At 35.2% G+C, this 17136-nt stretch overlaps 2 protein-coding genes across 2 annotated transcripts in view; both read right to left on the bottom strand.

Moving 5' to 3' along the window:
- Window positions 1-17136, bottom strand: part of Dh44-R1 (Diuretic hormone 44 receptor 1) — a 1227197-nt gene that overhangs the window by 982652 nt on the left and 227409 nt on the right. The gene's annotated exons all lie outside the window — the stretch shown is intronic.
- LOC138711661 (tetra-peptide repeat homeobox protein 1-like) lies at window positions 501-2223 on the bottom strand (the record flags this gene model as incomplete). Its single annotated transcript, XM_069842793.1, has 1 exon — window positions 501-2223. A coding segment is annotated over one exon (1425 nt), but the record flags the coding sequence as incomplete, so codon positions are not given.

Genomic DNA, 17136 nt, shown 5'->3' with positions numbered 1-17136 from the left:
CGTTTTTCAATTCTAAATCAATTTCCAGGTTATATCAAGATTAATGTTCATTCTTATTCTGTGCCAAGGTCAATGACATTCGGCCTCGGAAAAAAATCAATACTTTCGCGTCTGCGCACATCTCACAATTCAAGTCAGTTCGCACATAACCATAAAAAGACCTAATTTTCAATACTTTCAAGTTAGGAATATGGTCGAGCATAAAAAGTCGTATGAAACTTGCCTATAATGGTAATTAAGACGCTTGTATGAAAATTATGAAACGAGCGCAAGCGAGTTTTATAAACAATCATACTTGCGTCTTAATTACTACCATTATAGGCTCGTTGCATAATGTGGGGCCCACTATTATTCCATGACTCACGTTATATTATAATGAAACAATGTTGACATACATATCAATAAAACATGTTTTTAACAATCTCCCAAACTTACTTTTTCCAAGAATTAAGTATATTTTAGTAGTTTGTAGGGGAGTATCTGTGAAACGTCGGGTTTTGAAGCGAAAACAATGCATTATTAATTTACGGGGATTGGGTAAATACAATATAAAAGCTGAAGGCAAATCCCTGTATGCTCTTATTTCAAATTAATTACTTTCTTTACATTTTACAACTTGGTTTACATAACTGAATCCATTCGTAAACAGAAACGCTGAAGTTTGAACCACATCGACGACATTACAAATATCAAATTTAGAACGTTTATGTTTCTGACCATGCGTAATGAAAATTTTAACGTTTTAGCCTCCTTTACAATCACTCAAGGGTCGGTGAAACTCTTACCTAGGCTACTTGTTCAGTTTGTCTTGCAGCCGACACCAAACCTCATACAGCTTTCTGATGCTTGCACTTCCATTTTTTTATTACTCTCAACAGACATTTTAAACTTGGACCCTTTCCTGCACTTCCCTCCAGATGAGCATGGAGTTGGTCTCCTTATGGGAACCTCAATTGGATAGGGATATGGCTCTGGTACTGGCACTGGATAAGGCCTTTCCACAGGTATTTCGAATGGATATGGTATTTTACTCTCGACTGGAACTGCGACTTGTTTCTCGATGGGATAAGGCACTCGTTTTTCAACTGGATATGGGTAAGGTCTAGGGTACGGCACAGGAACGGGCCGATCTACTGGTACCTGGACGGGATACGGCACTCGTCTCTCAACAGGGAATGGAACACGTTTCTCCACCGGTACGGGGTATGGTTGAGGTACCGGAACTGGATAAGGTCGGTCTACTGGAACTTTAACCGGGTACCTGTGGACAACAGGCACTTTTACAGGGACTCTGACTGTCACAGGATAAGGCTGGGGTTGCGGTACACGAACAGGAACGAGAACTTTCTTCTCGACGTAAACAGGATAAGGTTTTTCGACTGGATAAGGGCGTGGCACCGGTACCTTAACCTCTACAGGAACAGGAACTTCCTTTTCTATTGGAATGTGAACGGGATATGGTCTGTCGATTGGTACTCTGACAGGAAAAGGCACCGGTTTTTCTATAGGGTATGGAACTGGTCTCTCCACCTCAACAGCATAAGGACGGTTCACTTCCACGGGATATGGTACTGGTTTCGGAACCTCTATAGGAATTGGTACAGATTTTTCCACTTGAATTGGAAACGGCACAGCTTTCTCTATGTGTACAGGAACCGGTACACGTTTCTCTACTTGTATCGGATACGGCTGAGGCACGGGAACTTCTTTTTTGAGGGTTATGGTCTTCACGCGATTCGTTTCTTTGTGCGTCTCGACCGCTGTACTGACAGCGGCAGCAGCTGCTGAACCAACGGCTACTTCGCTTCCAACGCCACTCGATGTTGCACTAGCGCCACCTGCTGTTAATCCGAAGTCATTCTTGGAGCCACCTAATGCCCATCCTGCAGCACTACTGGCGGCACCTGATACCAATCCAACGGAATTACCCGCACTACCTGCAGACAATGCAACTGCATCTCCTTCCACGACTTCAAGTCCACTGCCCGAAAAACTGACTTCGCCATAATCTGCTAAGTAGTCCGAAGCGCTTAATCTCAGTCGTTCTTCAGGAATATCATAGCTTTCTTCAATATAGTCGTATTCCTCAGATTCCTCGGATGAAACAAATGACAATATAGCGAACTGAAGTAGTAAAATCTGTGAAAAAGAGACAGATCGAGCTCGTACAAACTTCTGTACTTGATAATGTAAATAGTCTATTTTATAATTTACTACGCCATATTACTTTTGACCAATAAAACGGTACGGAACGACGTATTTCAACCAATTATGACTGCTTACCTTACAATTTTATCACCTCCCTAGCATTTATATTAGTATTTTAATGTACCGGAGTACATATGATATTTCCATGCAGATATTCTGCGTCATCATACGATGAAAGAGTAATGGAACGGAGAAAAATCCCCTCCGGCGCCGGGATTTGAACCCGGGTTTTCAGCTCTACGTGCTGATGCTTTATCCACTAAGCCACACCGGATACCACCCCGGCGCCGGACAGAATCGTCTCAGATTAAGCTCCAACTCTTTGGTTCCCTCTAGTGGCCGCCCTCTGCACTACGTCATAGATGTCTATGAACGTAGGACCGAAGTCCACACATGTGCTGAGGTGCACTCGTTATGAGTGACTGGTTGGCCGGGATCCGACGGAATAAGCGCCGTTCCATTACTCTTTCATCGTATGATGACGCAGAATATCTGCATGGAAATATCATATGTACTTCGGTACATTAAAGTAATAATATATATGATATGCGTAAATCACTTCGTGATTTAAGACGGCGAACAACATGAATTATTATTGAAATTATATCAAAAGATTAATTTCTACTTCTTCACATAATATTATATTTAAGTAACAAGATATACAGTCATTTTCAAATTAAGATTTCTCAGCTGTCATTGGCTTAGTATACATAAAGATATTCACAATAAATTTACTTACCCGGATTAACATTTTGAGTGGTCAGAATTTAAAGAATGATGTTTACGTGAACCGAAAAATCTAATCACTTTATATATTCATGCTGATGGATGAGGCATGTTCGATGATCTGCAGAGTGAGTCCACAAGGCAACGTACTTCGTAACGGGTACGGAAAGTTAACTTTATGTCTCTTGATAATAATTAATTCAAGTCTCTTCTCTTATCACCAATTGTAATCTCAAACTTCATTAATTACTGCCTCCTATAATAGAAGCGTAATATTCTAATTCTTCTTATCACATTCTTAATGATCCTTGCTGCATAAATATAATGGCAAATTTAAACTATATGAAGTCTAGGTCGACAATATGTGGCATTTAATGTAACTTATATGCATTATGGAAGGATATAAGCAAGATAAATTAATTATAATTTGTCTGTGATCATTTAAACATATCTGTCAACACAGAATATGTGTTATTAAGCTATGAAACTTCACTTTATAACAATTATTTACATTGGAATATGTATTATATGACTTTCTCGTGTTAAATTCTATCGTACCTGTTTATATGTTTCGACCTGTTATTGGTCTTCTTCAGAAGAAGACCAATAACAGGTCGAAACATGTAAACCAGGTACGATAGAATTTAACACGAGAAAGTCATATAATACATATTCCGAAGTGATACAGTGTTAAAAGTTGTGTAATCAAGATGTATAATTATTTACAATTCATGTTTATTGTTTGAGATGAGTATAAGTGCAATGCTATAAGTTTTAAAGTATATTTTTCAGTCTTATAACTTATCTTATTCTGATTACATTAACACGTAAAACTTTTCACATTATTGTATCACTCTAACATCTGTATTAATATTTTCGCCTGGTTTGACATCTTCGGATACATGGCAATATCTATTTCATCATAATAGTTTTATCTATAGTGTAATTGTGTTCATGTATCTGTTTTCTTCTATTGCTGTGTACAAATATATAAATACAGGCCTAGGTGTGTCAAATACATTGAAATACATTAAATGCATTAATAAATAAATTAGTGATATGTTACTTACAAAATGATTGTATGAGTTTTATTCATGTTATTTTAATGTTATCTGTAATCATTTCATATTTTATCATTATGATTACTCATGTGTAATTGTATGAGTTTACTTAGCCTATACACATTAAATGACTCTAGTGATGTCGTTAAAACTTTAAAATTAATATAAAATCTAAAAGCACGTTTATAAAACTCACGTTGCATGCATATTATACGAGTATTTTGTACTGTGTTCACGGTATTTCTCATAGTTGTATGCTTTTCTTCTTAACATTTACTTCTAATAATTATTTTGTAAGTTTGGTATTTTTGAAGTAGTTGTCAAACGTCTTCTATGCTAAGTTATGATGTGAAGAAGTTCAGTTAGTTCATCTAACAATTCTCTTAGTTATACATTTTGTATGTCGAATTCTATTTTATCTCCTTCTTTGTCCTAACTTGTCGAGACGATATTGTTCATAATATAATGTAATGTAAAGAAAATAATAGTACATTATGCAATGAGCCTATAATGACAGTAATTAAGAAGCGAGTATGGATGTTTATGAAACGAGCGCAAGCGAGTTTCATAATTTTCATACGTGCTTCTTAATTACCATTATAGGCAAGTTTCATACGACTTTTTATGTTCGACCATATTTCTAACTTCAAATTATTCATTTTATTTGTATTTAATTGACCTTGAGCAATACCTCTTAAATTGTGAGATGTGCGCAGACGCGAAAGTATTGATTTTTTCCGAGGAACAGATGTCCACATTGACCTTGACAGCCTATAAGAACCTACAGAGTAAACTAAATATTAACTTTGATATAACATTGAAATTAAATTAGACATTGAAAAACGAGATGACAAATTGAATTTATTTGAATATTATTTACAATTAACGCTAATTATTATAGTAACAGAACATAACCTACTGCGACAGTATTGGATTTCCAGCCTCCGTGACTTTTCGCTAATTCTCTTTCGATTGCATATCCGAGAATAATCGATACTTGCGGTTTTATAACGGCACAAAGCTGACTTGTCATTGGCTGAGTTTTTATAACGGTACAAAGCTGACTGGTCATTGGCTGAATACCTGTACTTTAATGAGTAGGTGTACTTTAATAGCATGCATTAAAGGACTGCTACCAGGTGTATAATTACTACATTTCGGTATGGTCGAGCATAAAATAAGTTATAAGACTGAAAAAAAAAACTTCATATATCATTTCTAACAATGTGCCAAGAATACTCTGTATTTCTCGAAATGTTGTCCTCAGTGATTCAGTTGTGAAATATTAGATAAGTATAACGAAACCCATGAGGTGGCCACAAACATTTAAGGAAAATGAAAGTAAATCTGGGAAGAACTTCGGATTCATCTTAGTGTAAAGAACACAGTTCCTAAATAGAAAATCTTCAGAAAAAAATGATCTAAAATGTAGTCTCCATCGAATTAATTATTACTGTCAATCATACATTTAATTTGTCGCTTTGTTATCTGGATTTATGCATTTTATGCAGCAAATATGCCTCAGAAATGGAAATCTCCACATAGCAGATACCAGGAATAGGCCTATTAATAATAATAATAATAATAATAATAATAATACTAATAATAATAATAATAATAATAATAATAATAATAATAATACGACGAATACTGGTAGTCTATTCCAAATTGACAAAATTAATAACAACTATGTGAGGAAATGGAAACAACTAAATAGAATACTATGGCAGATGAGGAACTACAGATCAGAAGACATTGGAAAGGGGTGGGAAGAGCTGGAAGACATACACGAATGGAAAGGAAGAATATAAGAAGGATTTATTAATGTAAATTTCCTTCAAATTTTTGCCACTGGACTAATGGTCACTATGTTGCCCAGCAAATTTTTAAGGGAAATAAAACTCCTTAGTTTGACTTCCTTCAGAAAAGCAGTGAAACTAGAGATCCCATGCTGTAGATTGTCACTTATAACAATGTTTATTGTCATCAAAATATATACAAGTTAAATAGTAAAACCTGTCATATTTCTGTTTTCTAGGCACTATCATTAACTGTTAACATTTTTTTTAACTAGTATCATCTACTGGGTAGTTTAGCGTCGAAGGAGTTGGTGATGGCGAAATGGTATTTGGCACTATTGTAAGTTTGTTAAATTTCACCTGGAATGAAAGCTCTTCAAATTATATGTTATACGAATATGTCTGTCTAAATACCTATTCTTGTCGCGTTGGAATGTAAGACGTTGCACTGCAAACTGAAATGTCGCGGGTTCGATGTCCGATAGTCACGGATTTTCTTCATTGCATTATAGCCCTGGAGTTCTCTCAGGCTTAACAGAAATTACCACTATGGTTATTTTCTTGGGGGTAAAGGCAGAAAACATGTAGAGCTGACATCCTTGCTGCTACTGGTGAAAACGGTGTCGTGAAATTGGAGCTTTTACCTCCATCTACCTTATGGGCCACCTTGTGCTGTAATATGAATAATTACTTTAACGTTATCTATTCTCATTACTGGCTTTCCATTCTAATTCTTCACTTACGCCATTGATGTGGAACATTACGATTCATTTGCAGTACTGAAACTAATTTATGGAATATAAAGCTGTGAAGTGTACGTAGTAGTCATTATCTCTGCAATAAAAGTATTGGTATATATTCCCTTGAGTCAATAATTACTGTACCGAATAAAGAAAAAGACAAATAAAAATTAAAACATAATAACGAAATTAAAGAAATAGAAAGGAAAAGTAACAAAAATAAAGGAGAGAAAAGTATTATAGAAATTTGTAAGTAAATACACGACATAAATTTAAGAAAGAAAAAGTGGATAAATAAAAATAAAGCAAGAGGAGAGGGAATGAAGGAAACAAAAGTAAAACAGATGAAGAAAATTAATGTAAATAAAAACATAATAAAATGGCAGTAAACAGAGAAAGAATAAAATAAATAAGTATATATATATATATATATATATATGAAATAAAACAGAAAAACGAAAATAAACAGTATTAAAGAAGTAAAAATTGAATAGAAATAAAATTACAAAGTAAACAGAAAAAATAAGAAACAGAGGGAAAGAGAGAAAAAAGATAGTTGCAATTTTTCAAGAAAATAAACATAAACACAAAATACTGCCAGAGGATTAGTAGAATCCCCGTAAAGTTAGTAAAGTGTTAATTGCTTTCAGTTGGATATTATTGTGGTATTTAGATTTGTAAGGATTTATTTCTTATTTATAGGCTAAAAATTGTGAATATAATTGAAAGTACATAAAATAATTTAAGTCAATTTGTGTGTTAAATTAGTAATGATAATTTTTCTTTACCCTTTATTAAATATATAGGTTACCATATAATATGTACAATTATTTGCAATGGAATTTCTATATTTAATATGATTTTCGGAAAGTCGTTAGTGTTGTTTATTTTAATTTAAAAAGCCATACAAAATTATAACAACCTTAGTGAAAATTAAAACTATTTACATAATATACATTAATCAAAATTCCATTCAATATATTCCTGTACTGTGTAAAACTTTTTGCTGAAGGGCACATCTTTTAATTTAATTTTAGAAACTCTAACATTTTTAATATTTCTAATGTTAAGAGGAATTTTATTAATAAGATTCACGCCCACAACAAAATGGCTATTACAAACCTTACCTAATCTATAATATTGGGAATAGTTGTTTCTAGGTCCATGATAATGTACAGCATTTCCAGAATCATACGGGGCCATACAATAGAAATTTCCTCATTGCCTTTATTAACCAAGTGACGTCGAATGTTGCAATTTTCGTAACGTTTAATGCAATTAAACCACATGCATAAACGTTTGACGTTAAAATAAATTAGAGTACAGGAAATAAAGAGTTAAAAGAAAGAACATAAAATTACGATGGATGAATGTCTGGGTAGACAGACGAAGGTACCCACGAGAAATCCCTATCGTACTAAGATTCCAGAGTGTAGAGACGTCAAGCGAAGCTATTGAATCTGAATTAGAACAGGTCAAAAACTCCGTTGAAGGGGGAACATAATATAGAGTCGGTAGAACGTCGCAGCGCACGTCGGACCATTAAAAGCAAGATAAATCACGTCCTCGCAAGAGTCCGTGGATCGGAGCAGTAACGTATTCTTTCCTTCTGTCACTGAATGGCGAGAATTATTACTGGCGTGTGGGAAGGGAGGGTAATTGAATTTTTAAATGCTGCTCATGAGTGGTATATTATCGGAATTGGGGGGAGGGAACCCCAATTAGTCCTCTCCTGTCTCTGTGCAGTGGTACATCGGTCAAATGAGGTGTAAAATGGGCATTTTGCCTTTGCTGGTGAAGTACACGAAGACTCACAAAACTTGAATTTACCTAAGTAATTCATGTAAAAGAAAGATTAAGAAAGGTATTACATTCGTTAGTTATTTTGAGCTTCTGCAGTTCAAGTGCTAGCGTGCTGGTCTTCCATCCAGGCGTCCCGGATTCGATCCCCGGCTAGGTCGTTATGGAATTTGTGTTGGACAAAGACGTTGCTGAGGGGCCTATACCGTTTCCCTCTAAGATTCCATTAACACTCTTCATTTCCTCTCTTTCATCATCACCTTAATTTCTTTCCCCTATTTCGGGCTTGTGACCGAGGTAGAGTTGACAGCGGACGGCCACCGAATTTGGACCCCATAGTATGTGGTCATTAGTTGCTGGTGGCAGTGTTATATCACAGTCTACTATATACAGTCGCGAAGCTTGAGGTGATTTTTTGCAAATCTCGTGATAAAGCGCTCCAAGCGGTTAGCAACTAGAAACAATAGACTGTCCACGGTCGACTTTGGACTGTGTCGTATTTCCATCGAGTGCTAGCTCGTTGCGTATTTCACATTGATGCTTGTGAAATGTTTGTTATTGGTTGTAATGAAAATGTTAATAGCTAAAATACAATAATTGGAATAATAATATTTTACTAGAGACGTAGAAAAATTAAGTTTGTTTTAACGAAATTTATTGATCACGTTTTATTTTCAATTCTGGTGGGATTATTATTGCTTAGGCCTACTTTTTTTTTCAAAGGATTTGTTTTTAATTATAGCTGTTAATTTTGTTGTTAGTTTTATTTGTTGCTTTACTAGAGACGTAGAAAAAGTATGTTACAATAAAACTTATTGATCACGTTTTATTTCCAATTCTGGTGTGATTATTATTGCTTAACCTCATCCCACTTTGTTAACTACGTAAGCCTACACTACAAGTACCGGTACACGTAAGTTACTCCCATTAATTCATATTTCCATTATTATTGTTATTATATTATTGTTGTAAAGGGAAATGCAAATTAATATTTATTGGTTTCATAGTTAATTATCGCTATAATCTTGAATGAGTGAAGCGATTATAGTAAATTTCAGTTCGTTTTGCACAAACCAAAATAATATTAACCTATTTCTTGCAGGTATCTTCGAGTTTATGGTGGAATTTAATATACTTCATTAAAATAATAAATCAACTCTATGTATTTAATATTTCAATAATGGAAGGAAGGTGTTAATATTTCTAAAAGAACACAACGAAAGTGTAACATATTTTGTCGTCTACTAAGAGAGAGATCTGCGATGATGAGGCGATAGTAGCGATCCTAGTGGTGGGCAACTACCCATGTTTGCATTTTTAGTACGTATTGAGCTTCGCGACTGTATATAGTAGACTGTGGTTATATTTCGTGGGCGCTCTCCTGGGCTCATGGTATCTCAAGGGTCCGGGTTGAGCACCTGCGGTGATGATCACTGTCTTCGAAATTTAAAAGAATTCTGCAGACTTTAGCGAGAGTTCGAGGGCGTTTCGTAAAGACCTATAGAGCAGGACAGCCTTAGGAAATGCACATCGTTCCATTTTAGATAGCACAATTGGCCCACCGACGCGGCCAACGTGAGGGTAGTCCCAGCACGTGTCCCTTTCCTTAAAAATAACCAACACAGTATAGTTCCAGTTATTACAAATTCTCAGACAAACGTCAATGAGAAGAACTTACAGGCGAGGTATAAGTTATAATAGTAAGTTATACAACGACCCTATAATGGTAGTAATTAAGACCCCAATATACAAGTGTCTTAAGCCTAACTACCTTTATGGACAAGACTCATACGACTGTTCTAGCTCGACCATAATGAAATGCCTAACTCTGAGTTTTTACAAAAATGAAGAGTCCACTGTAAGAATAATGGATGTAATAATAATAATAATTATTATTTATTTATTTAATTTGGCAGAGCTAAGGCCAGTAGGCCTTCTCTTCCGCCCAGCAAGACTCTAATTCTAATTAAATACATTTGCTTACATAGTTATTACATTAATATCTAGATCATAAAACAACATGAAAGTAAATAATGAAAATTGGATAACTAATGTTAGTGTGACAATAATAAACATTGGTAAGACATAGTTATAATAATAATAATAATAATAATAATAATAATAATAATAATAATAATAATAATAAAATAATAATAATAATAGCAATAATAATAGTAATAATAATAGTAATAGTAATAATAATAATAGTAATAATAATAATAATAATAATAATAATGAGATGATTTAGATATTTATCTGTGATATATATAACCATTAAACACTGAGAAACCTGAAACAGCTATTATTGTTAACAAGAATTGTTAGAAAAATATTTCGTTAGCCTATTCTTAAATTGGTTTGATGTCTGACAGTCCCTGACATTACTCGGTAGGGAATTCCAAGCCGAGGAACAGCCACAGTGAAAGAAGATGAATATGAGGATGTTCGGTGGGAGGGAATGGATAATATTGAGGAGTGTTGTGATCGTGTGTCTAGGTTATGATGGGTGGATAAATTTTGAAAACGAGACGCAAGATAGACAGGAGTGGAGAAATGCAATATGTGAAAGAGAAGGGAAAGACAGTGGATTTTCCTACGATCTTCTAGACGGAGCCAGGACAACATTTCGAGGGATGGTGTTACGTGATCAGCCCGGCGAATATTGCAGACGAAACGGACGCACATATTATGAACACGCTGTAGTCTCTGCGCCGAAGTAACGCTTAGGTCAGTAAGCGGAATATCACAGTAATCGAAGTGGGGCATCACGAGTGTTTGCACTAACATTTTTTTCATTGCAAAGGATAGAAAATTCTTCAATCGTCTAAACGAGTGGATTAATGAGAATACTTTTTTGCAGGTTTCTGCAACTTGAATGTCCCAATTTAAACTTTTATCCATATAAATACCTAGATTCTTTACTGATTCATTGAACGGAATTTCGGTGCCGTGTATTTTAATCGGGGACAAATTTGGTATGGTAATAGTGCTTAACAAACGTGAATGGCCCACAATGATTGACTGTGATTTTTCTGGATTTAGTTTAAGTCGGAATTTCCGTGTCCATGTCCAGATGCCACTTTCTTGTCGAAAATGAACCAAGACTGTCAATGCATAGCAAGATATAAAATGTACATATAGAATTTATGGCATTAACACTGATAGTCATTGTCCAGTAATGATCGGAAAATCACAGTTAAGCTTTGAGCGCTAAGTATTTCTAACTTTCAATTGCTTCTTCTGCAAAATGTATTCCAAATGACATCCATCATTCTTGCAGTGGACTCTTCAAATATGTTACCTTGTTACTTTAATGATAATGAAAAGTTGAACATGCGTGTAGGGTCAGCGTGTTCTGACTATTGAAACAGATGACACGAGTGTTTTTTCAGCGTCTTCCCGAGTAGCGCAACAAAAATTGTCTCTCAAATGAAGAACATGAAATAAAAATCAATGTAACGTATAACGATTAAATATCATTCTACACAATTGTTCATAATTTGGCAGACATCATTTATGGTGAGGAAATTTTAAATGTCTCTTTAATATATCGTGATTTGAGAAGGCAGCAAATAATTAAAAAGGGAATCTTGCATAAAAGACGCACCTGTGCCTATGTTCTAGTCAAGTCTCTATAAAATTAAAGAAACAAATCGAAATGATGCAAACTCTTAAAATATATTTTAACAATCAGTTGCTGGTAGACTTCGTGGAATTGCCACGAGAATCACAAGGTTTACTGCGCACGCGGTATAGACTGTATAAGAAGGGGGCGTGCAAAGGATGGAGTATGCCTCTGATGTAAACACTGAGCAGTATACTGCGGTTACAATAAAATTTGTATCCTGCATGCAAGAAATATAATGAATGATCATTGAAGTAGGAAATGTCTAAACATGTAAGTACACAATTATTTTGTAGTGAGAAATATTAACTCTTAAAATGCAATGTAAGATACTCACATCATCCTTGAATATGTGTATTGCAGTGAAGAGTTACGTACATTTTGAGCGACTGCAAAGTAACCTCCTCCGATGGTCACTTAAACAATTTTATTTTGGGAAAATGTACGTTCAACATTACACGATGTAATACGTACATATTTGAAGAACGTAAATCACTACTTTTTAGTACACCAACTTCAAATGTCTTGTCGTGACCTGATGGTACATCATTTATAATACGAAGTTGTGAATAGGCAGAATTTTTTTAGCAATAATGTTTCTCAACTTACATTTCACTTTTTCTGAAATTAGTGAATTTTTATTTTGGATATCGGTTTGTGATACTTTATCCACTATATTAAGAGCTTATGAGAGTTGTAGCTTAGACGATTCTAACAAGATGATGCTTTTGGACACGATTTTAAAATTAGAATCAAAGAACACAATATCTTCCAATAGCTGTTCTGAAGGCAATGGTTTTACAGCTGCAACAGCGGAACTGTCTGTACTACCCATTGCATCAATTACCTCCATTATTTTGCCATAATGTTCTGCATAATAATTAACAGCATCCAACCACGTTCCCCAACGTGTCAAGAATGGCTGCGGGAGTAAGGGTATTCCAGGGGCAATTATTTGGAACAGCGACACTCTCATTGTAGTATGTTTGATTGAATTCTTGTCTGCACTGAACACATGTTAAGCTTTGACTATTCCAACCACAGTAATGCAAAAACAAGTGCTTACATAGGTATACATTAGCTGTAGCTGCTCTATCTATTTGGACCGGTCACAACTCTTAACATGAACTGCTATACTACGGGACCGGGCGGTCACTCACCTTCTCTATACTACCGTACGTCGGCAACCTGATTGCATGCTGCGTGTGGTAATACAACGAAGTCTAGTCGCTGGAATAACTTGAAATCGGCGTTGCTCTTTTCTTCCTCAGATCACCGGTCGTACTTTCCTTTTTGTCGTATTGTGAATTGCTTCGCTTCGAATAATAACTCTGTGCACTCTAAAGTTATCGACTTCTGGTGTATAACAAGCGAGAAAGATATTTAAATTTATTCCTGTCACTCGCTAAAGTTATGTATGTCTTCTCTCTGTGCTCTTAATCCCGGAGGAAACGTCTTATGAATTGCTATTGTCCAAACATTCACTAAAAAGTGCCAGTTGAAGTTTGACGAGGACTGGTGAAGAGTACAAATGACACAATTGGATATGTTGGAAGTCCCACCCAAGTGTCGATAACCAATAAAGACGTCGGCTTCACGCCACTCTTCCCCCGAGGCTGACGGTGACATCCAGGTTCATCTCATCACAGAAGAGTGTGGCCCTTCTTTCTGATTGGATCGTCGTGAGCTTAAAATGGGATTACGTTTAAAGCCCAAGTGGGCTATTATCTCGAATTTAGATCCTTTGTCACACGTGACGAGTGGTGGCGCCCTGTACAGGCTGTCACTTCTATCGCTGCTGACACAGTTATGGGTCGAACATTCTACTGATTATTCCGTCTTCTTGTATGACTAAATAAGCAAACGTTTACGATTAGAAAAATAAATCCAAATTCCGCAAAAAATATATATACTAGAACAAAATCATCATCAAGTGGAGTAGCTACTGTATGTTGCTCAGCAAGCTTTTATTCCCGGTCGGGGAACGTTGCCTGATTGAGGTATTTTCCGGGGTTTTCCCTCAACCCAATATGAGCAAATGTTGGGTAACTTTCGGTGCTGGACCCCAGACTTATTTCACCGGTATTATCACCTTCATTTCGTTCAGACGCTAAATAACCTAAGATGTTGATAAAGCGTCGTAAAATAATCTACTAAAAATTAATGGTGGAGTTTATACGCGCAATTGGGGTTCATTTTCCGACCAAAGTCTTCAGTAGGCACTTTCCAACAATGTGGCCTCCGCGATCTCCAGATTTCAATCCGGCCGACTTTTGGTTTTGGGGTTACCTTACATAACTAGTTTTCCTGACACATCCAACAATCCTACTGCTGTGCATGGTGTCGCAGACAGAATGCTGTACATTGAACAACAGAACGGCGGACATATTCCCAATGTTTTGTAAACCCCATTGTTAGTCCAGCACTGTGTTTTTGTTTTTTCCTTATCTCAAATATTATAATGTTTATAGCGGTTTAATGTTTGAACTGTCTTTTGAAATACCCTATATTTCAAAACATGAGTTTCACTCTTTTCACATGTATTTTCATAGGTATAGTTATTGTAAGAGGATGGGTTGCAAAGCAATGCAATATTATGTAACGCAGTGCATAAGAGCTATGTGTAAAAATTGTTAACATAACACTAGAGGTAGGGATGTATTCTCTAGGCAGCATGACGAACGACAAATTATTATCGGTCTCTTATAGTTCATTATCTGATTACGAATCAACCATTAATGAATTTATTCTATTTCGCGCACTATCATTTTAGAAAAAAAAAATTACAACTTACGGTATAGTTTAAAAGAATAATTGCATTATCTCTTTTTATGTAATTAAAAAAATTACTGAAATTAAAGAGAGACTTTATAGAAACGCTGTGTAAACTATTAAATTTGCATCCATTTTCGCATAATATTATTACTTAATAGTAAACGATACAGGAGTTAAGCATGGGGATAGTTTGAGTCCATTGCTATTTATTACAGTATTTTTATGGATTAAATAATTGAAATATACAAAATGATGACAGCAAAGTTAAGAGTTCGTTATTGGAATATGAGGTCAGTATGTAGCCGGGTGTTGGTGTATGCAGACAACATATTATTAGTAGCAGAAACAGAGCAAAAATTACAAGAATCAGTGGTTGAATGGACAGAAATATTAAGAAGTAAGGGAATGATAGTAATACCAAAAAGAGTAAAGTAATGCGAATAGATAGAACGGAAGAAATAACAGGTACAATCCATATTAATTGTGACAGAGAAGAACTTGATTATCTTGGATCTTTAATACAGTACACCAAAATGGAAAAATAAAAGAAGAAATATTAAATCCAACCAAGAAAGCCTGTAATATTTACTATCAATTAAGTATGTTCATATTTGAGGAAAAAGAAATACTGCCTAAAACAAAATTACAGATATACAAATTCGTTATAGAACCAACCCTGCTGTATGGAGGGGAAAGTTGGCCAGGGACGAATGAGAGAATATGTAATATAACAGCAATTCTAATGGAATGCTACCGAAAAATAGTAGGAAAAACAAAGAGGAACAGAGTATGAAATGAGAGAATTAGAGAGGAATTAAAACAGAAATCAGAGGAAAAGAAGTTAAGAAGAAAACAACTGAAGTGGTATGGACACATGGTGCGAATGGAAGAAGAAAGAAAACCAAAGTAAGTAAAGGAGGCAATGACACAAGGGTGAAGAGGGAAGGGAAGACCAAGGACGATGTATATGGATAATAGTGAGATAATGGCAAGGGAAAGATGGAAAGGAATTGGGGTACTGAGAATAATGGCGAGGGATAGAGAGGAATGGAAGAGATGGATCGAGGCAGACCTTATGCCGTGTGGCAAAAGGGAAAGAAGAAGAAGAAGAAGAAGAAGAAGAAGAAGAAGAAGACGAAGAATATCATTGCAAAAAGTAATGGTTGGAGTTTTATGCATAATATTAAAACGTAACTACCACCTCACACTTTAAAATATCAATGGAATTAAAAACGAGACGTGAGACGAACATGCAAAAGTATACTTTGAAACCAGCTATCTTCTCATACCTTGTTAATGTAGTCACGCGCTCTGCTGACCGTACGTATGAGATATTGAACAGACCTCGAAGTCTAATAACACACGTATTGGCCATTAATTTCACGTTCATAGCACTGTTTAATTAAAACCTGAGGATTATGACAGATGGTCTTATATCGCCAAGTTGCAAGTCGTTATGGAAGATTCGAAATTACGAATTCTATTACGCTGCGGTGAATGGAATGATCTAATAATAAAATTAATCACGTTTCCGTCTACATGTGATGACATTTCGTTCGCATTTCGGTCATTAACACTAAAATATGATTGTTTAAGAAAAAACTGACACGTACATACATTGAGAGAGAAACGGCTTGTACACACTTCACATTGTTGTTTTAGTACCAGTTAAAATCAAAATTGATAGAGCACTGAGTTACCGTTACGATAATACCGTCGTAATAATAATAATAATAATAATAATAATAATAATAATAATAATAATAATAATAATAAACACTAGCAATTTGTTACAGGTTACGAGTTCGCTGAAAGGAAATGTCATGCCACTACATCAGTCGGTATCGAGATAGCATTCTAAACGTGTAAATAATATTCAAAAATCCATCCAGAATCCATATATGATGTATAAAAACCTAAGAACTGACGTGAAGTATGCCATTGGTTTTATTATTACTATTAATACCTCTCATTACTTAAAGAATATTATACAATATGCAGATTCAAGATTAATCTTGATTAGGTCTAATATAATACCCATATGAGAAAGAGTACAGAAGTTGGGATTTTGACATTCCGACGTCTAAGAACTATTTACAAGTTTCTATTGGTCACTACTACCATGAGAGTTAAGTCGTCAAGTACTTTTGAAATATCTGGCATGAGATACCACAACACACCTTACAAATAGAAAATTTCCTTTCTGCCTTTGATCTCTGTTCCTCTCTCAAAGTGAGAGTCCAAGATTCACAACTGTAAAGAACAACTAGTAATAAAACTGTTTTATAAATTCTAACTTTCAGAATTTTCGACAGCAGACTGTATGACAAAAGCTTCTCAACCGAAAAATAACAGGCATTTCCCATATTTATTCTGCGTTTAATTTCCTATCCTATTCTAAT

The sequence above is a fragment of the Periplaneta americana genome, chromosome 13 (assembly GCF_040183065.1).
Source record: "Periplaneta americana isolate PAMFEO1 chromosome 13, P.americana_PAMFEO1_priV1, whole genome shotgun sequence".
NCBI classification, from domain to species: domain Eukaryota; kingdom Metazoa; phylum Arthropoda; class Insecta; order Blattodea; family Blattidae; genus Periplaneta; species Periplaneta americana.
This window is presented reverse-complemented; position numbering and strand designations above follow the sequence as displayed.